Source organism: Pseudophryne corroboree, chromosome 7 (assembly GCF_028390025.1).
Source record: "Pseudophryne corroboree isolate aPseCor3 chromosome 7, aPseCor3.hap2, whole genome shotgun sequence".
Taxonomy (NCBI): Eukaryota; Metazoa; Chordata; class Amphibia; order Anura; family Myobatrachidae; genus Pseudophryne; species Pseudophryne corroboree.
In genome coordinates, this window is record NC_086450.1 from 396,207,017 (window position 1) to 396,231,770 (window position 24,754).

General features: G+C 45.6%; 1 protein-coding gene and 1 pseudogene across 2 annotated transcripts in view; both read right to left on the reverse strand.

Annotated features, from left to right (window-relative positions):
* Positions 1–1,266: 1,266 nt before the first annotated feature.
* The window catches only part of KDM8 (lysine demethylase 8), a 49,881-nt gene continuing 26,393 nt past the window's right edge, over positions 1,267–24,754 (reverse strand). For both annotated transcript variants that reach the window (XM_063934634.1, XM_063934633.1), the window contains exons 3-9: positions 17,444–17,526; positions 17,165–17,325; positions 15,465–15,597; positions 13,947–13,991; positions 6,616–6,765; positions 1,770–1,862; positions 1,267–1,673 (exon numbers count right to left, since the gene is read on the reverse strand). In XM_063934634.1, the coding sequence (XP_063790704.1) occupies positions 1,509–1,673; positions 1,770–1,862; positions 6,616–6,765; positions 13,947–13,991; positions 15,465–15,597; positions 17,165–17,325; positions 17,444–17,526 (830 nt within the window). In that variant the 3' untranslated portion in view covers positions 1,267–1,508. The remainder of the gene's footprint in view (positions 1,674–1,769; positions 1,863–6,615; positions 6,766–13,946; positions 13,992–15,464; positions 15,598–17,164; positions 17,326–17,443; positions 17,527–24,754) is intronic.
* LOC134946183 (5S ribosomal RNA) lies at positions 23,070–23,188 on the reverse strand (annotated as a pseudogene).

Consider the following 24,754-nt stretch of genomic DNA (forward strand, 5'->3'; position numbering starts at 1 on the left):
CCTTCATTGCCAAAATCATATAACGTGTGGCCCTACTGGAAAATACGGTTGATTCGTCACCGTCACCACTGGAGTCAGTGCCTGTGTCTGTGTCGACCGACTGAGGCAAAGGGCGTTTCACAGCCCCTGACGGTGTTTGAGTCGCCTGGACAGGCACTAATTGATTGTCCGGCCGCCTCATGTCGTCAAACGACTGCTTTAGCGTGTTGACACTATCCCGTAGTTCCATAAATAAAGGCATCCATTCTGGTGTCGACTCCCTAGGGGGTGACATCCTCATATTTGGCAATTGCTCCGCCTCCACACCAATATCGTCCTCATACATGTCGACACACACGTACCGACACACAGCAGACACACAGGGAATGCTCCTAACGAAGACAGGACCCACTAGCCCTTTGGGGAGACAGAGGGAGAGTTTGCCAGCACACACCAAAAGCGCTATATATATATCAGGGATAGCCTTATAATAAGTGCTCCCTTATAGCTGCTTTGTCATATCAAAATATCGCCATAAATTTGCCCCCCCCTCTCTGTTTTACCCTGTTTCTGTAGTGCAGTGCAGGGGAGAGACTTGGGAGCCGTCCTGACCAGCGGAGCTGTGAGAGGAAATGGCGCCGTGTGCTGAGGAGATAGGCCCCGCCCCTTTTCTGGCGGGCTCGTCTCCCGCTATTTAGAGAAATCAGGCAGGGGTTAAATATCTCCATATAGCCTCTAGGGGCTATATGTGAGGTATTTTTAGCCTTTATATAGGTTACATTTGCCTCCCAGGGCGCCCCCCCCCCAGCGCCCCGCACCCTCAGTGACCGCGTGTGAAGTGTGCTGAGAGGAAAATGGCGCACAGCTGCAGTGCTGTGCGCTACCTTTAGAAGACTGCAGGAGTCTTCAGCCGCCGATTCTGGACCTCTTCTGACTTCAGCATCTGCAAGGGGGCCGGCGGCGCGGCTCCGGTGACCATCCAGGCTGTACCTGTGATCGTCCCTCTGGAGCTTGATGTCCAGTAGCCAAGAAGCCAATCCATCCTGCACGCAGGTGAGTTGACTCCTTCTCCCCTCAGTCCCTCGCTGCAGTGATCCTGTTGCCAGCAGGAATCACTGTAAAATAAAAAACCTAGCTAAACTTTTTCTAAGCAGCTCTTTAGGAGAGCCACCTAGATTGCACCCTTCTCGGCCGGGCACAAAAATCTAACTGGAGTCTGGAGGAGGGTCATAGGGGGAGGAGCCAATGCACACCACCTGATCTGGAAAAGCTTTACTTTTTGTGCCCTGTCTCCTGCGGAGCCGCTATTCCCCATGGTCCTTTCAGGAACCCCAGCATCCACTAGGACGATAGAGAAATCGCTTATTATAAGTGATGTCTGCACATTGAAATGGCTGATTAGATGGGGAGCAATAGTTTGCATTGTGTTACTATACAGCAGAAGGCACCAATGAGGTCAGTATTAGAATGTTTATATAGTGACCAGTGGAGTCTACACACTGAAACTGCACGTTTCATAGAGCGTCCCATCAACACCACCAAAAGCTGACAGAAAAGCTGATATCCAGGGCTCGCACATAATGCCACCATTGCACCGGGATAAATAGGACCTGCCCAGGGCACAGGATGCACTCTTGGTAAGCTGCTTGTGCAAAGTTAGGGAACTTCTCAGTGTCAGGATTTTCAATATCTACCTAAAATGGATTCAAAAACAGTAACAATTAGATCCTGTTAAACGAGAGGTAGAACGACAAAGGGCGAGGAAGTCAGTGTAATGTAGAGACACACACCTGACTGGTGTTGTGTAGAAGGGACGTATCATATGGGTACAGGCGTTCCGTCTCCGTCACTGAGTATAAGCGGATGAACTTTCTCCCCACAATCTACAAAGAAACAATTTGGATTAGGCAGGAGCTATTGTACTTTCACTACACACAAGACATCAGATTACAGGAATGTGTACATATTGGGCCTGAGTTACAGTTATGTGTAACGGTGCACTATCGAGGTACAATCGTGCAACCTCACATGCAAAACTCATGTCTTGTAGTGATGTATTTCAAGGTCCGTGTATATCAAAATAAGACGCATCCCAACGGGGTGTCATTACCTTATGTCTGCACGCCATCCCTGAACTGCACTTGCATGTTAATGCCTCACATTAAAGGAGTATACCAAGACGTACGTTTACATCATGCCAGTGCACTTACATGTAAGTTAGGTCCCACTGTGCATTAAATGAATTGTCCATGCAAAATAATTTTCAGTAGGTCACCTGTTTTGAAACTATGTTTGCAAATGTGAGGCTGCAACATCCCCCACCATTAGCTTGCTGAACAAAGTGCTCAAACATTCCCATTGCCCTGTACCAGCTGACCCAGTATCTCCTACACAAGTTCATCATCTGAAAGGCCTGCACACACAGGCTTGACCTGCCATCTTCAAACTTGCAGCCTACGCATGTGAGCTAAAGCATGGAGGTGCAACAGGAGTAAGAACTGGATTGGAGTTAGGCCTAGCTCTCTTTGGGGCTAATTTAGACCTGATCGTAGATGTGCTAAATTTAGCACATCTACAATCAGTCACACTGACATGTGGGGGGACGCCCAGCACAGGACTAGCCCGCCCCGCATGTCAGTGCCCCGTCGCACAAGTACAAAAGCATTGCACAGCAGCGATGCTTTTGTATTTGAAGAGTAGCTACCAGACAGCGCAGCTCCTGCGTGCTGGCAGGGAGCTACTCGTTGCTGCCGCGGTCGCAGCAGCTGCGTGTGACATCATGCAGCCACCTCGGCCCGCCCTCCCAATGGTCCAGGCACGCCTGCGTTGCCCGGCCCGCGCCCCATAAATGGTGGCCAAGTGCCGCCGACCCGCCCAGCGACCGCCTCTGCCTGTCAATCAGGCAGAGGCGATCGCAGGGCTACGACAGCATGTGCGCAGTTCAAACCTGATCGCTGCAGTGAGTCTGTCTGAATCAGCCCCTATGCTACTATTACACCCTCCTGCCACTTCCCCTGGTAATTATACCCATCACTGCATAACATTATGTGTTATTACCAGTGCTCGAAGTGGGGCGGTATACGACGGTATGGCATACCGCAAGCTCTGTCTGCAGCGTCTGCTCTACCTACTTCTGGCGCTGGGTAACTGGGAGCAAAGCTCCCATACCTCAGCGCCCAGCACTGCTCAGGCAGCCGGCTAGCTCGGTCCCCCAGTGTGCGGCACCCTCGGGCCGCAGCAGGTCCGTCCTCCCCCACCATCGCCGCACAGGAAGCTGTGATCACGGACTCCCAGCAGCAGCGGATCTGGCCGTTCCTCCTCTCACTTGTGACCCTTTTCAGAAGTGGCATAACATCTGCTGTTTTAGAATGATTTCATGCCTTGTAACCACCTTATGGTGTACATAATGTATTTTTTTTTCTTTTTATTATGCTCCAACCCATATATGTAGATTCCAAACATATGGGGTGGGCATTGCGGCATTGGGGCTCTTTACAATTGACCTTTCAATCCAAACTGCAAAGAGTTAAGGTAGACGTGAGGGGTATTGTGGTGCATTGTGTGATTGTAGAAGAGTTGGCAATTGCATCTGGTAGGTCTGATTCACATGTAAGCAGATGTTTGTATTTGCTCATCTTGTTCCGGACCACTGTTGTGAACCCTTTGACACCTCTGTGTTTCACAATGCAACCTTAATTAAAACTATCCATACTGTAGATCTGTTTTCAGATCACAACATAAAAATACCAAATTGGGATGAGATGTGCATCAGTTTTGAAACCCCTAAACTGCCGGTGGTTTAACTACAGTTGTAGGGGAAACTGCTATTATTAATGCTCAAAATTACCCTCAGTGCCCTACAATAATGGGGCATACTAAGATTCAGCCCCCAAGTGCTAAGGATCTAAATGTTTGAATGAGTAGCATTATGCTCCTCCTTGTACAGCTGCCTTGTATGTACGAGGAAAAGGAAGAATATGATAGAGCCCCCGTCTGTTAAATATAATATTATTAATATTGCATGAAACCCTTAGCAACGAGCATGAGACTCCTGGCAACGATCATGAAACCGCTGACGAGCATGAGACCCCCCGCAACGAGCAGGTAATTTAAAAATAATTAGAGGCCTTAGTGTGGGCATAATGTGTAAGGGACATTATTGTGTGTGGAGCATAAAATGGTGTCAGAGGCATAACTGTATGTGGCATAATGTGTAATGGCATTACAGTGTGTGGCATGGGCATTACGGTGTGTGGTACAATGTGTAATGGGCATTACAGCGTGTAGAATAATGTGTAATGGGCATTACGGTGTGTGACAAATAATGCAAAGGGCACAAATCAGTTTTTTCCCCCTGTTTTTGTATTTCCTGTGTTATATAGGGGCTCTACCTGGCATAATGTGTAAAAGGGGTACTACTGTGTGGTGTAATGTGACTGGTACTATTCTGTGGCCACGCCCCTTCCCCATGAAGCAACGCCCTATTTTTGCTGCGCACCTTTGGCGTGCACGAACCTTTTCCTTTTTCCATACCCCCACTTCAAAATTCCACTTCAACCACTGGTTATTACTATATCTTCAATTTGTCCTCAGTCATTTTTTATTATGTCGCCTCTTACTCGTGTACTTCTTCCTGCAGTATGCGGACTGCTTTCCATATCCATCCATACCACCACAACATGGTTCTTTTCCTGTGTTGATATCCATATTTGTTCTTAATGTAATTTTCCGCTGTATTTTATACTAACTGCATGTCTTGGCAATTCTTACCTATGCAGTGCCTCCCAGGTGCTAGGTGGCTGCCTTGGCTGGTACTTTCTTGAGCAGAATAAACATGTGGAATTGTACGTGCATATTAAGATTCATGTATTGCGCCAGAAACGTCTGCCTCACCTGGTACCTTCATGGGTAGGATAAATAATCCTTGGAATTTATTATCCGACCCTGTATTACGTTCATTGGTTTCTGTATTTCCTGCAAGTCTAAACTCTGTATTATGTTCACGATTTCTGTAAAGCACCTTGAGAAAACACAACCTATGGATTTTAGAGTGGCCCTAGGAGCCCCTACTATTACCTGGGTGATTCCACTGAGGAACAGGAAATTTTTAGCCAAAGTCCCTTCAATTAAGAAGTGGGAACAGTCAGTAATCTCTGAATGTGCAATGATAAGGACATGGTGGGGAAGGGTGTAGTACGGTATGCCGGCGCTCAGGCTCCCGGCAACCAGCATACCGGCGCCGACAGCATGGCGAGTGCAAAGGAGCCCCTTGCGGGCTCGCTGCGCTCGCCACGCTGCGCTCGCCACGCTGCGGGCACGGTGGCGCGCTACGCGCGCCACACTATTTTATTCTCCCCCCAGGGGGGTCGTGGACCCCCACGAGGGAGAATAGTTGTCGGGATTCCGGCGCCGGTATACTGTGCACCGGGATCCCGACATTCGGCATACAGAAGACCCGGTGGGGAATACTGGAAATACACTGCAGGACATCTCAGGACACGGAAAGAACCAGTCAGCATCCACTAACATGGCACCCTGAGGTTGTCTACTATAGTTTCAGAAGGTTCCAGCCAAATTAGAGTTCACTATACTCCACTCTACAAACCACAGTTAGTTATTTCTTGGTCAAAGACAGAATCCCGGAGAAGGCGCCATGTGGTACGTTGGGACTAGTGGCATTATATGCATCATTTATTAATATGACCATTTAGTTACAAACAATAGTGTAATGCTATGGACCTCAATGGAGAATGTGCTGTAGATCAGTGGTTCCCAAATGTGGTCCTCAAAGCACACCAACAGTCCAGGTTTTAGGGATATCCCTGCTTGTACACTGATGGTATAATCAAGCGACTGAGGTACTAATTAAGTATCGGCACCCATACATCAGCAATGAATTGGGGGTAATCTAGCGTTTTGCAGATGACTGTGCAAATAAATCTACAATATATGGGGATCACAGATTCAGACTGTGCAAATAAATCTAAAATGTATGGGGATCACAGATTCACACAAATTTTTTTAATTGGGATTGTTAAATCAGGTTGTCCAACATGTTGGATTTCACAGATCAATTGGGGCTGTGAATTGCTAGTGTAAGGTAACAATGAGCAGATTCGCAGACCGTTTCTACTAAACTGATGAACCTTTTAAAAATGGTCAGATCTGTATTTGCTGAAAATGATCTGCAAAACACTGAAAAATATGTAATGTATGGGCGCAGATTGGTGGATTGGGAAATTTTTAAATCTGGGAAAAAATCTTGGAATTGTGTCTTTTTTTTTGCGATTGCTGATGTATGGGGACCTTTAGCATGGTTATCCTTAAAACCTGGACTGTCGGGGTGTCTTGAGGGCCGTGTTTGGGAACCACTGCTCTAGAGGATTTCACTGAGAAAATCTGGCGGTGTATGGTATCACAGAACAATGATGAGACACAGCACTTTACTAATTTTATAACTAGCAAGTTATATGTAGGTTCTATTGCACAAGGATCTCACAGTTTTTGTTGTCTACAGGAAGCCTTTTAGCATCAACTAAGCTTCTCCATAGACAGCAACATAAGAGGTGACACCTGCACCACACCTGTATTTGTGAATTGGGAACATACAGTAAAATATAGACACAAGGTACCAACCTGTGCTAAGAAGTTCTGCTGAGGATCCTGATGAAGAGGAGACACTGTTCCCGATGGTCCAAACCAGGCATTAATAGTAATGTCATCCTCATTTCCCTCGCCAAGGCAGCAATAATCCGGGATACCAATATCCTCTTTCAGTTCATGTATCTGTTCCCATCACCCAAAGCAAAGGAAGCAGAGACGGGATTATTATAATGCATGACAGATGTACTGCTGCCTGTAGTTCTTCGGGGGTCATTCAGAGTTGATCGCTCGCTAGCAACTTTTTGCAGCATTGCGATCAGGTTAAATCTCAGCAAAACTGTGCATGCGTATGCACCGCAATGCGCAGGCGCGTCGTACGGGTACAGAGAGGATCGGTGCTGGGTGATGGATTTAACGAAGAATCCATTCATACAGCCGGTCGCAAGGTGACTGACAGAAAGGGCGTTTATGGGTGTCAACTGACCGTTTTCTGGGAGTGTTTGGAAAAATGCAGGCGTGTCCATGTGTTTGCAGGGCGGGTGTCTGACGTCAATACCGGGTACAAAAAGTCTGAAGTGATCGCAGCGGCTGAATAAGTCCAGAGCTACTCAGAAACTGCAACAACCTTTTTTGTGCTGTAGGCTGCAAAAGCGTTTGCACACTTGCAAAGCGAAAATACACTCCCCCATAGGCGGCGACTATCTGATCGCAGCGCTGCAAAAAGTTGCTAGGAGCGATCAACTCGGAATGACCCCCTTAGTCACCTTCTTCCAAAATTCTATAATACTGTCAAATACAGTACTTATTAAAGTGGAACTCATCATAGAGAGCAAAGTTCAGGAGTCTCTGGTACATCGCATATGCCGCTGCGCATTATCTTATTCACTCTATGTAAATTGTTTCATATTAAAAAACATTTTCCCCATGGTTATGACCATTTCTTCCTGCCGGCTGGTACAGCAGTAAGGGAGAGATACCGTTTGTATTCAACAATATAAATCAAATCAATGGAAAAAAGTTACAACCTGTTGTTTTCTGCTCTTTATATATTAAAGCAACTATTCGTTTTAAATATTTTTATTTAACTGACGTACACCATACACAGAGCAAACAGATGAGGAGTCCCAGGAGTAAATTTACTAAGTTCCGTGTTGCCCAAGATGACCAGCAGGGGTGCATTTTCAATCTCGGAAATTTAGCAAACACCTAACAGGAGTGTTAGGTCAAATAGAAGTATAAAACACAGGATGACAGGGTTGTACGACCAAATACGACATCGGCCAAACTTGGGTGGATTTCAGATAGGCGTCAATGAAACTCGGAAATTTACCTGGAATCGTTTCTGCAAACACAACCGTGAATAGTGCAAATGCACTTTTCATATAGACACCCCCCTAAGCAGCGAATTAGGGAAGCCTGCACAGATCGGTGAGATCAGGGCAGTGCTTCTGTGTTTGAAAGTTAAAGAAACAGTTAAAATCAAATTGTAAAAAAACTGCGTGGGGTCCCCCCCTCCTAAGCATAACTAGCCCTGGCCTCTTTAAGCCAGTCCCGAGTCTAAAAATACAGGGAGAAAAAAAATATGTGAGGTCTCCCTTAATTTAAAGAACCAGCATTTTAACTCTTAATTTTAACTCTTCTGCTAACTTTTAAACACAGAAGCACTGCAAAGATCTCACTGATTTGTGCAGGCTTCAAGTAGTGTTTAGCTGCCGGCAAACACGCCAGCCAAACACGAACACATACACCATAGGAAAAAATAGGATTTTAATACCTACCGGTAAATCCTTTTCTCGTAGTCCCTAAGGGATATTGGGGAATCTAGTACAATGGGGTATAGATGGGGTCCAAAGGAGCCAGTGCACTTTAAATTTATTCAACTGCGTGTGCTGGTTCCTCCCCTCTATGCCCCCTCCCATAGGCAGTTATAGGTAAAAACGTGTCCGAAGAAGAAAGGACATATATGATAGAAGGAACATGACAACAAAGGGTGGTGAGATTTACATACCAGCACACCACTAACATACAACAATCAGCAACAGCTGGTAACAGCAACAGCTTAACAGGTTACTACAAGAACCTGCAGAAAAGTCAACGCACTGAGGCGGGCGCCCAATATCCTTTATGGACTACGAGAAAAGGATTTACCGGTAGGTATTAAAATCCTATTTTCTCTAGCATCCATAAGGGATATTGGGGAATCTAGTACGATGGGTACGTCCTAAAGCTTCAGGAACGTGTGGGAACGTGCGGAGACATCTGCAGCACCGTCTGCCCAAATGGGGTATCCTCTTTGGCCAGGGTATCAAATTTGTATTACTTCACAAAGGTGTTCTACCCCGACCAGGTAGCAGCTCGGCATAGTTGCAAGGCCGAGACTCCACGGGTCAGCCACCCAGGAAGAGCCCACCGATCTTCCTGGGTGGCTGCCGACACATAGGCTTGTTGGATAGTAAGCCTAATGCAACAAGCAATGGACTGCTTTAAAGCAGGGCAACCCTTTTTCTGTGAATCATAGAGCATGAACAAGGAATCCGTCTTTCTGACCCGAGCTGTGCGCTTGACATAGATCTTCAAGGAACGCACAGCATCGAATGCCTCTGGAGGAACAGAAGCGTCAGAACAAGACGGAATCACAATAGGTTGATTCAGGTGAAACGCGGAGACAACCTTCGGCAGGAACTGCTGTCTAGTCTGGAGCTCCCTCTATCCTCATAAAAGACCAAGTATGGAATTTTACACAATAAGGCCTCCAATTCCGAGACACGTCGACCAGAAGCCAGGGCCAGCAACATCACTGTCTTCCACGTGAGGTACTTGTCTTCTACCATCATTAGAGGTTCAAACCAGGAGGACTGTGGAAACGCCAACACAACATCCAAATCCCAGGGTGCCGTAGGCGGCACAAAAGGTGGTTGTATGTGAAGCACCCCTTGCAAGAAGGTCTGAACTTCCGGCAACACTGCCAATTTCTTCTGGAAGAAAATGGAGAGGGCTGAAATCTGGACCTTAGTGGAACCCAGACGCAAGCCCTTATCCACACCAGCCTGCAGGAAACGTAAGAAATGTCCCAAGTGAAACTCTGTAGGCGGATGATACGTGCGTTCTTCGCACCAAGAGACATATCTCCTCCAGATATGATGATAGTGTTTTGACATCACAAGTTTCCTGGCCTGAACCATGGTAGCAATAACCTTTTTGGAAAGGCCTTTATGAACTAGGATGTTCCACTCAACCTCCATGCCGTCAAACAAAGTCGCCGTAAGTCCGGGTAGAGGAACGGTCCTTGTTGATGAAGATCGCTTCTTAGTGGTAGAGGCCAAGGGTCTTCGATGGACATGTCAAGAAGATCCGTGTACCACACCATCCGAGGCCAATCCGGGGCAATCAGAATTGCCTGGACTCCCTGATTTCTGATTCGCTTGAGCACCCTTGGGAGCAACGGAATCGGAGGAAACAGGTAGACCAGCCGGTAAGGCCAAGGCGACGTCAGTGCATCTACTGCCCTCGCCTGAGGGTCCCTGTTCCGTGAGCAATACCAGGGAAGTTTCTTGTTGAAACGAGAAGCCATCATGTCTATTTGTGGGCAACCCCACCAGTCGATGATCCGCTGGAACACCAGAGGGTGAAGTCCCCACTCACCCGGGTGGAGATCGTGACGACTCAGGTAGTCCGCTTCCCAGTTGTCCACACCCGGAATGAAGATTGCAGACATCGCTCTTGTGTTTCTTTCCACCCAGAGGAGTATGTTTGACACCTCTCGCATGCAGGCTCTGCTTTTGGTCCCTCCTTGATGATTGATATACGCCACTGCCGTGGCATTGTCTGACTGTACCTGGATCGCCTGATCCGTGAGCAGAGGAGAGGCCTGAAGCAGAGAATTGTAGATCACCCGAAGTTCCAGAATGTTGATCAAAAGGAGGGCCTAGTGGGCTGACCACCTGCCCTGGAACTGCGCCCCCTGGATGACAGCTACCCATCCCCATAGACTTGCATCCGTCGTGAGGAGGGTCCAATCCTGAAACTCCGGCCTTCCAGGAGTCTGGAAGACTGTAGCCACTACAGGAGAGAAATCCTGGCCTGAGGTGACAGCCAAATCATCCGGTGCATCTGCAGATGTGATCCGGACAACTTGCTCAGGAGAGCCAACTGAAATGTTCTGGCCTTGTCTTCTGGTAGAAACACCTTCTGGGCCACAGTATCCCGCAACATCCCCAGAAACAGGAGCCTCTGGATTAGCTCCAGGTGGGACTTCTGTAAGTTGAGGATCCACCCATGGTCTGACAGAAGATAGATGGTGTGGTTGATATGGAGCAACAAAAGCTCCCTGGATCTTGCCTTTATCAGTAGATCGTCCAGATAAGGGACCACATTGACCCCCTGGTACTGGAACAATGACGTGGGACTGGACCAACTTATGGATAGCCTGTTGCAACGTAACTTGCATATCCTCCAGAGCTGGTAAGCTAGATTTGAAAAATCGTTGGGGAAGGGGGGGGGGGGGGGGGGGGGGGGAGTACTGTCAAACTCCAGCTTGTAGCCCTGAGAAACGAGCTCTCTGACCCAGGTATCCTGGCAGGAAGTCTCCCAGACGCAGCTGAAGTGACGCAGGTGGTGGGTGGGCACAATCATGCTGAGGCCTTTGTGGAAGCAGAACCGGTGGACTGTTCCTGGGAACTGGTACTTGCAGGTTTTCTGGACGTACCTCTGGTGCCTCTGGCTGCATTGGAGGCACCTCTGGCCTTCGACCGAAATCTGTGAGACCGAAAGGACTGGACAGACGGCCCCGGATAGGAGCGTCTTGCTGTTGGGGCCCCAGAGGAGAGAAACGTGGATATTTCAGCCGTAACTTTGGAAATCCAGGTATCCAATTCAACCCTAAAAAGTCATTCCCCCAAAAAGGGGAGGGATTCCACACTACGTTTGGATTCCGCGTCCGCAATCCACTGACGCAACCACAAGGCCCTGCGTGCCGACACGGCAGAAGTCTGAGCATTAATGTTCCCCATCTCCCTGAGGGAATCACAGAGGACACGGGTAGTGTCCTGAATGTGCTTCAGGAGGGTTACCATAGTAACTAAGGGCATATCCCCCGAGAGGCCCCCCTGAATTTGAGTGGCCCAAGAATGAATAGCATGGGTCATCCAGCAACCCGCAATGACCGGTCTTTGTGATATACCGGCTGCTGTGTATATAGATTTTAGGGTAGTCTCTATCTTCCTATCCCCAGGATCCTTCATGGTAAAGGAGCCCGGGGCGGGCAGTACCGCCTTTTTAGACAGGTGAGAGACTGAGACATCCACCCCAGGGGATACCTCCCAAAATTTTGAACCTTCAGGAGCAAATGGGAAAGTGCGCAAAAACTTTTTGGACACTTGGAATTTTTGTCTGGATTTTTCCAGTCCAGTTTAAATAAGTCATCTAACTCTGTAGAATCAAGGAACGTGACATTAGGCTTGTTTTGTACAAAGAAAAACGACTGCTGTGATGCAGCGTTCTCTAGAGGGAGCTTTAACACATTCCTTATAGCCAAAATGAGGGGTTCAATACCATGAGCAGCATCGGGATCCCCACTAACGGGATCCAGGTCATCCCCATCATCCTTGAGGACCTGCATGAGAGGGGGGGCTGTGCATCAGCCCTAGCAGCTAAATCTGCAACAGCTTGTTGCAGCAGCTGAGTTTTCTGCACATTAGCAGTGAGCTTGGATGACATATCTGACATCATAGTTTTAAGAGACCCTAACCAGTGGGGCTCTGGACCCTCTCCCCCAGCCCCTTCACTGATTTGTGAAAACTGACTGCATTGTTCACAGGAAACAGAGTCAGTAGATAATGGAGAAAATCTAGTTTGACATACACTGCACAGCTTGAGTTTATCCATATTTCACAGTAAGCACAATAACATACACACAGACAGTAATAATGCAAGCCTGCCCTACTGTATGTGAGAGGAGAGAGAGAGAGAGAGAGAGAGAGAGGACACCAGCACACCCTGAGCTGCAAAGCCCCAGTGAGGCTGTCAGCTCCCTAAAACACAGTAAACACTAACAATTTTAGTCCTAAATAGGATCAGGATAGTGTACACAAGCGGCTCTCCCCCTTTGCTACACCCTGTACCAGATATCCAGCGTGGCTGAGGAGTCAGGAAGCGCTGTGTGTGCTGCATATGGCTGCAGTAAGCAGAGGAAGGCACCAAAACGCCTCAGGTCCCGCCTCTCCAATGGCGCCGGAGTTACATACATATAATGGGATCCGGTCTGAAGATCGACAGTGTCTAGGTCGACAATGTTTAGGTCGACCACTATAGGTCGACAGTCACTAGGTCGACATGGATGGAAGGTCGACAGGGTTTCTAGGTCGACATGTGCTAGGTCGACAGGTCTAAAGGTCGACATGAGTTTTTCACATTTTTTTGGGGGGGGGATTTTTTCATACTTAACGATCCACGTGGACTACGATTGGAACGGTAAAGTGTGCCGAGCGAAGCGGTAGCGGAGCGAAGGCATCATGCCCGAAGCACGGCGAGCGAAGCGAGCCATGCGAGGGGACGCGGTGCACTAATTTGGGATCCCGGTCACTCTACGAAGAAAACGACACAAAAAATAATAAAAAATCCTCATGTCGACCTTTAGACCTGTCGACCTAGCACATGTCGACCTAGAAACCCTTTCGACCTTCCATCCATGTCGACCTACTGACTGTCGACCTATAGTGGTCGACCTAAACATTGTCGACCTAGATACTGTCGATAAAACGAACCACACCCACATATAATATACTGGCAAAAGTTCCTTATTAGCTTAAACCATCACACAAGTGCTAGTCAAGCCCTTTTGCACCAGTTCTTTTGCAGACAGCATACCGAAAATAATAAAAGTTTAAAAGAAAATGAAGAAAACTCTCTGAAGCTTGCAGAGATGTGCATCCTCTCCTAAGGGCACTTTTTTCTAAACTGCCTGTGGGAGGGGGCATAGAGGGGAGGAGCCAGCACACCCAGTTGAAGAAATTTAAAGTTCACTGGCTCCTTTGGACCCGTCTATACCCCATCGTACTAGATTCCCCAATATCCCTTATGGATGCTAGAGAAATACGATTTAGTAAAACACCTGTGTTTGATCAATATCACCCGTGTTTGGTCTCAGTCAAACACAGGTGAAATTAGAGTCTTAGTAAATTTACCCCCCAGTGTCTGCAGGTAGAGGAAACGTACAGTAGGATGACCATGGCCTCTACTGTATAATCTTGCACCTAAGCATTACAAACATCATACCAGGTCCAGCGTAATCTATTATATAACATTTTAGTTTTTATTTTGATGATTTCCTTTCTGTTAGTGCATTGAATTTAATAATCTCTCATTACCTGTTCAAACAGCTGATGCTGAGCGAGGTATCCCCTGCGAGTTGACTTAAAACAAACAGACATAATAATAAATTAGTTATTACAATTACAACAGAGCATTTCACATCTAAATTGGTCAGTAAGCATGAATTAAGCTACATTACTGTATTGATTCATGGGCTCTTTAGCAATAGACCTATCATGGTGATTATACAGTACTGTACGTTTAAACGGGATGCAGTGAATATGCCGGCTGTTGGGAACTCCTAAAGGGACAGGAGACCGTTGCCGGGATCCCGACAGCCGGCATCCTGACCATTACAACAGCCCACGGGTTTGGGTTTAGAACTAGAAGGGGGAGGGTTAGCTGCCACCTGGGGGGGGGGGGGAAATAGGCCTAGGCTGCGGGGTAAATTTGGGGTAGGTTAGAGTTAGGCTGCGGGGAGGGAGGGTTAGATACCTCCGGGGAAGGTTACGGTCAGGCTGCGGGGAAGGGAGAGTTAGGTTTAGGCAGCAGGGATGGGGGGTTAGGTTTAGGCACCTCCAAGGGGGTAGTTAGGCTCAGGCACTAAAGGGAAAGGTTAGACTTAGGCTGCGGGACCAGACAGTTAGGGGAGAAGGGGAAATACCCTCTACTCGCCCATCAGGATTTCATACGTCGGAATCCCGGCGTCGGTATTATGAACACCGGGATACACTGCACAATGGCATTTAATACTGAGACCATCTAAAGTTCAAGTTCGGTTTATTGTCATCAGCCAAAACAAATTGACAGACGAAATTACAGTAGTACATAGCACCAAGTAGCAGGAGACGCAGTCATAGCATACAAAACATAAAAATAATACAATAATACATTTGGCATCCATACTGCAGATGGAATAAAACTAATCCTGAAACGACTGGTCCGTGCTAGCGGAGTACGAAACCTCTTTCGGGACGGAAGTTCGACAATGAACTCATTAAAAGGATGCTCACTTTCTGATAAAATACTCCTATCTTTGCTTAAAACGCTACGCCTGTACAACTCATCAAAGATTGGCAGCGGCATACCAATGATTTTACTAGCAGTTTTTCTAATTCTCTCTAATGCACACCGATCTTAGTGCTGCTACCATTAGTGCTGTACAATATGTTTTCAACCCTTCACACTTTTTACCCCATTTCCCATTCTGCTGACAGCCCCTCATTAATGTTGCTCTTAATACCAGAAGAGGTACAGGGAGTTTACAGCTGCTAAACGTAGAGGGCCGATGCAGAGGTCCATCCAAGTTCGCTTTACGGATGGATCTTGCATTTTAAGCATTGCATCTGCTTAACCAGAATCTTCAGAGCTGTACACAATTCAGCTGAGAGTGAACTTGTGTGCGCGGCTCTGTATAGGTTACACCAGCAGGATCACCATAGCCCTGCACAACATTTATTGCGACAGTGGTTAGAAGAAATATTTACTGCTCCTTTATTTATTGCTTTGTGCAGTGAACTCCACCCTCCAGGAAAATATCCAGGGGCCCTTTCAGATACAGGTCGGGTACTTACCGGATTCAGCATGTATGTATTAATAAACTCATTTATAGTCATTAAGCTTTGAGACCATTCTGCGTCAGTGTATCTGGATCCCAGCTCCACGGGCACAGTCCGACATCCGGCCACCTTCTGTATGTACTCCACACTGTATGGGCATAAGCGCAGTAACAATAAGCCAGACTTCTAGTGATGGGCTGCACCATAAGGTTACGACAGACAGATCCACAGCGTACTGATTCTGTATTGGTAATCTATTTACAGACATATGAAAGTGCCACGCTAACCCGAAGCTGGAGCCGCAGGGGGGAGTCAGTCTGCACATCCAATTTAAATTATTCTTTATTAACCATTATTTACATGATAGAACATTCAACCAATCAAGTCTAAATAATGTCGATCTTTTTACATAATATAGATGGGAAACATGGCACACTACAACAATAGGTGGCTGGAGGAGGGGGGCAAAGTATAGTGGTTTCGGGGGGTGGGGGAAGCAACTTAAGTCTGGATGCAACCATTTAGTGCTCTCAACCAAGATTCAAGAGAATGCAGTTTATCAATTGGCGACTAGTGAACTCATAGGCAGCATTCTCATTAGTTCAGTCTGAAAAAAAATGGCCGCCTCCTTGTGCGTACATAAGAAGGGGGCTCTGTAACATAAAGGTCTGAATTACAAATCCCACCATGCTCATCTGCCGGTAACAGCATGAGCTAGCTTAGTACTGATAACACTAAAGGTAAACTACAGGGCAGCAAAGGGGAATGCTGAGGCTTACATTGCATATTCCTTCTAAGATATGTTGGTGGAACAGTTTTAGGACACCTGAAAATTTATTTGTTGTATTCTTAGCATAGCATTTGTGTGCGCAAACAAAGGGCTCTATTTACTAAGCCTTGGATAGAGATAAAGTACCTGCCAATCAGCTCCTGTCATTTTTCAAACCCAGCCTGTCACATGGCAGTTAGACGATGATTGGTTGGTACTTTATCTCCGTCCACTTTATCTCCATCCAAGGATTAGTAAATAGACACCAAAGTCTATTACCGGGTTGGGTATGAGATCCCGGCGCACGGGATGATGGCGTTTAGAATACAGATACCGGCATCCCGATGATGAAGATCCCGGCATAGGTGATTTAAGCATTCTAACTCACCCCCCTGCCCCTCTCTTACTGCAACCTAACCCTAACCTCCCCAGTTAGTGCCTAAACCAAACACCCCGCAGCCTAAACCTAACCACCTGATTTAGTGCCTAACCATAACCCTCCCCTCCGCCTAACCCTCCCGGCTATACTTACCTAACCATAACCCTCCCCTCCGCCTAACCCTCCCGGCTATACTTACCTTCGGGATCCTGACATTTTCTGGATTTCCGATGTTGGTGTTCTGATGGCTGTCGGTATTCCGGCTGCCAGGATTCCAACAGACGGGATCTTGGACGTAACCCCTATTACCAATCTAGTGTGTTGTATGCACTCCTCTTAGCCACCCAGGCATGACATACAGACAGCAGAAAGGTGCAGCTGCTACAGACTGTACAAGCTGTCTGTCAAAGGCATATCCTAGTTGTCGGGTTATAAATATACACAAAAAGCAGCACAGATGTCAGGAGGATGTCATGTAAGTAAATTTGCCGACGACGGACACCATCATTTCAGCATCTGTCTCACACGCCAGTAAAGTGACAATTATATGGTAAATGTAATTTATACCTCCATTTCCTCATGCATGGCCAGTGATCGATGACCCCTTCTAATATCACTGGCCTCTGTGGAGCCAGATAATTCTGTTTGAAGTGTTCCAGAGAAGGGCAGTGGACGGTCGGTATTGTGTTCTCTAAATGCAGGACTGGAGTAAATGGACGATGGATTTTCTGTATAGAACAATAACCAAATTATTTGAATCAAACATAATACTCACTCGTACATAACAAAATAATTTCTCAGTACAACAAAACAAAAATAAAACCTTACATTCTCTTAATGACCTACCTCAGGGATCGTACTATTTTTCTCTTTCTCAGTCTCATTTCCTTCAGTATCTCGGGGCCGCTTTTGTTTTTTGTATGTCAGGTCTATGAAGAAAAAATGGTTATTTAATTAAATAAACCTCAAAACAATCTCTTCTAACCTATAACCCATAACTACCGATCAGATCCAACTACCAGTTTTTTAGTACAGTTTGGGGAAAGAAAGCAAATATGACTGCTATGGGTTACAGATTCTTAATAGTGTATTAATGTATTCATTTTTTTCTCTTTAGACAAAGCTTTAATGAGTTTTTCAGTTAATATAACCACACATAAATACTGCACCACAACATAGAAGCAGTAGAAGAAAGGGTCATAAAGGACACAGCTACAGCAGGAACACTGAAATACTGTACACGGCGGAGTCACATTATTATGACCACCAGCTGATAGCCAGAGTAACCGCTTTGGAGCCCCATACGCAGCAAGGTTTGCTGAACTGTTGTTTTAGACACACGTCTGGTAGCCCCCAGGGTCATTTTGACAGTGAGCTTCTCCACTGTAGCGTGTTGGTTGGCTCTCACGCACCTTCATAGCCGACATCCACCTCTCACATCAATGGCACGTGGTGCTCTGCCGTTTCCACATCGGTTATTTACAATGGTGCCATTTGTCCAGTCACGGTACACCTTCACCACAGCAGCAGCAAACAGTTCACAAACTACGCTGCATCAGAAATACTGACACCCTTGGCGCAAAAGCCGATAATCATTCCTTTTTGCAACTTTGATAAAATTGCCCCTTTTACCCATGACAGCAACGAGTGATATGTGTGCAGACGGCCTATCACACACCTTATATACCCACCATGCCAATGCATGACACGTGACGTACTTCATGGGCTACGCGCTGCCGAGTCAAATGCAGGAGGTGATCGTAATCATGTGGCTCAACCATGTAGATACAGTGTGTGTGAATTATATATTTATTAACCGCAGTATGCTGGCCCTCAATCCCATCTTATAAAAATATTTGCCTTGGTGTGTGTGTGTATAATATATATATATATATATATATATATATATATATATATATATTTATGTATATTTATTTGTAAACGGAAAGTGAGGCAGTACAAGCGACCACTGGTGCCAAACAATTGCAGAGCTAGGCAGTTATATAAAAATATATACACAAATTTATTACAATATATAGCACTAAACAAAACCGAGTATTAAAAGGTACAAATTAATATAATAAAATGACATACACAAATGATAGTAAAAAAACGCATAAAAAGCTGTAAAGCATAAAAAGAGTTCACAGGATGTAAAATATACATGGATAAAAAAAAGGTTCAAAAACATTCAAAAAATAGAGGAGTGAAGTATCTTAACTTTTAGCGATTGAGGTTAGATCAAGGCAGCACCCAACGCGTTTCGTCCTGTCTGGACTTCATCAAGGGGTGATTTGAGACTAGAGACAGACTATATATATATATATACATACACATATATATATATATATATATATATATATACACTAATCCTGAGAGGGAAGTGGTGTCTACATCACTTCCTGTAATTAATTAGTTATGGTGATCATAAAGAACCAAAATACAGATATACTACAAACCTATTGTGGCTATATTAGTAGAGATATCAAATATTAGAAACATATTCTGAAAAGTGCAATGCAACATTTGTAAAAATAGGATTTTGGTACTTACCAGGTAAATCCTTTTCTTTGAATCCATAGGGGGCACTGGAGTACTCTTGGAATATGGACGGCTTTAGCAGGACAGGCACTGAATATTTAAATTTAGTAACTCTCCTCCCCTCCATATCCCCAGAATACCTCAGTGTTTTTTACTGAGCCGAACAGGAGCGATAGAGAGGATGAACAATGGAGAATTACATATAACATTATAACATAACGGACAACAATAAAGTTGACACATAACGTAAAAGACAACTAAACAGTTGACACCATAACCGATATAACTTGAACGTTTGAACCAGTCGGTGAGAATGTGTTACCATAAGATCCACTGCATTTACCACAAACCAGGTAAAACTGCGCTGGGTGGGCATCCAGTGCCCCCTATGGATTCAAAGAAAAGGATTTACCTGGTAAGTACCAAAATCCTATTTTCTTTTTCATCCACTAGGGGGTCACTGGAGTACTCTTGGGACGTACCAAAGTTTCCCCCTTAGGCGGGAGAGCTGTTTGGCACCTGTAACACTAGGCGGCCAAAGCTAGATGCTGATGCCGCAAACGTATCAAATTTGTAAAAGCGCACAAACGTGTGCACTGATGACCATGTAGCCACACGGCAAAGCGGAGTCATAAAAGCCCCACGACCAGCTGCCCATGAAGTTCCCACAGAACGTGTGGAATGAGCTGTTACTGATGTAGGCGGCTGCAACCTAGCATGAAGGTAAGCCTGACGTATGGTCAGTTTAATCCATCTGGCTAAGGTCTGCTTGGAAGCTGGCCAACCCATCTTGGCAGCATCATAGAGAACAAACAATGTATCCATCTTACAAATTGTAGATGTACGGGCTACATAAACGCGTAGTGCGCGTTCCTCATCCAAAGTTCCAGAATCTTCTGTTAACACAGGAACCACCATTGGTTGATTGATGTGAAAAGATGACACTACCTTTGGCAAGAAAGCGGGATTCGTCCGAAGTTCAGCTCTGTCATCATGAAACACCAAATACGGTGGCTTGCATGACAAGGCACCCAAATCTGAAACACGCCTTACCGAAGCTAAGGCTAGGAGAAAAATTTTTTCCAAGTGAGAAACTTAATATCCACTTGTTGTAAGGGTTCAAAATATGAAGACTGTAAAAAATCTAAAACCAGATTCAAGTCCCATGGCGCTGTAGGTGGTATGAATGGAGGCTGTACTCTGAGGACACCTTCTGGTATCTGGCGGACTCACCCGAGACTCAGATCTTGCCGCCTCCCACTCGTGGCGAGCGGCGGCCAATTCTGATTGCAAGCCAGCCATTATATCCGCTAATATTGCCCATTGAGGATCCGGGGATAAAATCGGAATAGAAATCGGAGTAGAAATTGTATTTGTATCTGAATTCACAAAACATACTGTACATGTGGTAGAACCATCTGGCAACACACTCTTACAGACATTGCAGTGAAACTGCTTTTTTGTTTTAGCTGGTGCCTTACTCATTATGCAGACAGACAACACAACTAGACAAAGAGAGACCACTTGCACGACTCAGTAAAATTGTTACTAAGGTGTGTCTATATATGGCCGAAGTGCAGCGCACGTGGTCAGTACTATATGAAACCTGATCCAAAATTCCCACTAACACCCCTGCGCCATCCGGTGGAGTAGTGTTGTAGGACAGGAACGTTCTGGAATCAGGAAACAGGAAGAAACAGGAAGCATGGTTAAAATGGCCCCCATGCCATGCTTACAGTCATAATCACAGTTTAGGTGATAAATACATGTGTAAAGCCATATATAACCTGTAACTAACCCCCTGTTAATATAGGCTTAACAGCCTAGGCAATATTCCTTGTAACCCCATGCAGCCTTGCCTATACGGCTGCTGCCATGGGCATTTACTCCCCCTTAACCCCCCTGCAGCTGTGCTGCCTGAGGACAGACTTCTCCCCCCCTTTGAGCACCGTGTACCGCTGTCTCTCCAGCGGACGGGAGCGAGTGCGGGTGCAGGAAGCCGGGGAGCGGATGCAGGGAGCGCGGCGTATAGCGCCGGGGAGCTCCGGAAGTGCGGCCGGCGTCTCTGAGTGACATGCAGCAGCTCGGAGCAGCAGCCTCAGTAAGCATCGGCGGCAGGAGCGTGCGGCGCTGAATACCGTGGAGCGGCTGGGGCGGGCGGCTTAGTCTGCATACAGCAGCGGTTGGAGCTGCTGGGGCGGGCGGCCTGTAATCAGCGGCGGGTGCGGGCGGCGGACCCCACACAGCGGGGCCGCCCTGTCCCCCCAGCATACCTGATCTCCTGTAGCGAGGGCTATGACGGGGTTTCTTCTGTAAGCTCCGTCCAGCCTTTCATGCAGCTCAGAGACAGAGTTGCTGTTGTTGGCTCTGAGGGTGCTCTGTGTGAGGACCGACATGTCAGTAGCTGCTTTTTGCAGCGTGCACTATCCCGGACCAAGCTTCTTGCTAAGCTAGGAATGGATGTGCTGAAGTTGAAAATGAAAAAATAGTTAAAAATAAAAGTATGTGTGGAAGAAACACACGTGCTTGTCACTCCTGTGAGCACAGAAAAAACACTGAGGTATTCTGGGAGTATGGGGGGGAGGAGAGTTACTAAATTTAAATATTCAGTGCCTGTCCTGCTAAAGCCGTCCATATCCCAAGAGTACTCCAGTGACCCCAAGTGGATGAAAAAGAAACATAAATAAGCTACGAAGCCGCGGACTTCCTGTCCGGGCAGTGTATGACATCATATCCGCCCCACGTCCGGTATCCTTCTTTACAAAGTGCGCATGCGTTGGCTCTGTGTGGCAGAACGTGCTTACGTTGTTAGCACGTTTTTGATGCGGCTGGCAAATTCCTGTAATGTCTGTATTGGTGAAGACGGAGTCCTCCGGCAGCCATTTTCCATTAGAACAAAGTCCTCAGTGATCTGTGTTTGCGGCAGCCATATTCTCGGAGTCCAATTAAACCATCTAAAAGATGTTCCCTGACGGCTACTTTTCATTTAGATTCAGTCCTTTGCCAAATCTTTGTCCAGCTCCATATCGAGTTTTAAATATGTAAAAAAAAAGGGAAATAAGAAGGTGGGGTCAAGGTCAAAGGTCATATTAACGCATCTTACATATAATTAAGAAGGTTCATCAGATGCACTACATCATACGAATGTCTTGGCTTTTCTGTACTAATATTGTCAATATATAATATAATCTGAAGCCTTAGATTGATATAGTGAAGTTGCCAGTATGAAAAAAACACGTATACTAAATAAACCAATTTTTGTGCAGTTATGGTAATTCAGAAGTAATAGTGGTCACTGTAAGAAGGTGAGAGCAACAAAAGGAACGATAGAAGCAGTGTAGGACAATGATTCATAATCCTCATTGGGATATAAATCCCAAAAGTATGCATATGGTATAGAAAACCTTTTATAGAAGTGGGAGGATACCAGACAACAGAAGGAAAGAAAGAAGAGAGAGAGAGACCTGAGTTCGAAGAATGAGTATGTATATACACACGATTGTTAGAGCATTCCTCCAATTTTCTCCCAACATATTTAGATTTACAACACCCGATCTTCCAAGGAGGTCTCCCATCCTTGTACTTGCCTGGGCCCAGCCTCGCTTAGCTTCCAAGATCAGACTGTATTGGGCGTCCCCTGGGTGGTGTGATTGTAATAATAGTGTGGAATCATGGACAGGGGCTCATAAATGTCCGTATATACAGAAAATAAAGATAATATCCAGACCTGGATACTTGAAAATCCTAAGGGATATGACAGATTTAAGAGACAGTATGTGTGTCTTAAACAAAGGCCAGAATGCCGAGGAAGAGTATACATATTTTACACAAAGATCAGATTAAAAAAGAAGAAAAGGCAGAATTGGGGATCAGAATGGTGGGGAACTTTAGATAAGATAATTCTGGATTGAATTATCCATTACGACCTTTTAAATTACAGCACCTGGTCTCCCCTGGAAGTCCCCAAACCAGGTACTGGCCAGGCCCAACACTGCTTAGCTTCCAAGATCGTCCGGAGTTGGGCACATCCAGCGTGGTGTGGCTGTAATATTAATCAGGAGACGGAGATCTGGTTCATAGAGAAGGATGGAGGGAGCTAGTATAAGAAAAAGGCTTACATTACAAGAAGGGTGCTATCTCATATCCTTCGTTGAAGCCGTCTGGATGAAGGGTGTTCAGTTCATAGATCCAGAACATCTCCCTCCTGGAAAGGAGGTTGGAGAGATCTCCTCCTCTGTCTCCCAGGGATACCAGTTCAATGCCTTTGTATGTTAATGCCTCTGGATCTGAGTTATGGCACTGATGGAAGTGTCTTGATACTGCATGTGTTAGAACTTTGTTCTTTATATTCCTAATGTGTTCTTGGATGCAAAGTTTCAATGCTCTCTTAGTTTTGCCAATGTACTTCATTTTGCACGGGCATTCCAGGAGATAGATCACTGATAATGCGTTGCAGTTTATAAACAGTTTGATCCAATATTCTTTATTGGTATTGATGTTGAAAAATGATTTTCTGTTCTGATGAAGATATCTGCAAATATTGCATCTACCACATTTAAAACTGCCCACACTTTTTGGCATGGTGTTCCTTGCTTCAGGATTCCTTAACATGCTGGGTGCCACAAGGTCCTTTAGGCTTTGAGATTTCCGAAAGACCAATTTTGGTTCCTTAGTGAGGTAGTCCTTCAGAATGGGATCCATTAGCAATATGTGCCAATGTTTCTTGAGTGTTTGTTTGATGAGATTCTCGTGCCTGCTATATGTGGTAATGAATTTGACTGTGTCCTCTTTATTTTCCTGGGATTTGTATTTCAGAAGTTCTCCTCTATCCAAGCCTTTTGTTCTGATAGTGGCTCGTTCCAAAAGTTGAGTAGGGTACCCCTTTTCCCTGAATCTCTCCTTATATACTTCGAGTTGTAGATCTCTGTCCTCACTAGTTTTGCAATTGCGTGCTGTTCTGTTGAATTGAGAAAATGGGATATTGTCCTTCCACTGTTGCCGGTGATGGCTCCTATAGTGCACATAGCTATTCATGTCTACCTTCTTGATGAAATTGCTCGTGATGATTTCCTTATCTGAATGTGTTAAAACCAGGTCTAGGAACTCAATTCTTTCGGTGTCATCTGTGGACGTAAAACTGAGGTTCATAGTGTTATCCAAAATGTGTGTTAAAAATTCCTTAAAACTTGGCTGATCTCCTTCCCATACAATTAAAATATCATCAATGTAGCGTTTATATAGAATGATATTATGCTGGTATGGGTTGTTTGTAAAAACATACTTGTTCTCCCACTGTCCCATAAAAAGATTGGCGAAGCTGGGTGCAAAGATAGTGCCCATCGCTGTTCCACAGATCTGGAGATAAAACCCATCTAAAAACTTAAAATAGTTATGTTTCAATATAAAATGCATGAGTTCGCATATAAAAAGTCTGTGATCCTCTGTGATCAGATGGTCTTTGCTGAGATCAGCATAATATCATTCTATATAAATGCTACATTGATATTTTATTTGTATGGGAAGGAGATCAGCCAAGTTTTAAGGAATTTTTAACACACATTTCGGATAACACTATGAACCTCAGTTTTACGTCCACAGATGACACCGAAAGAATTG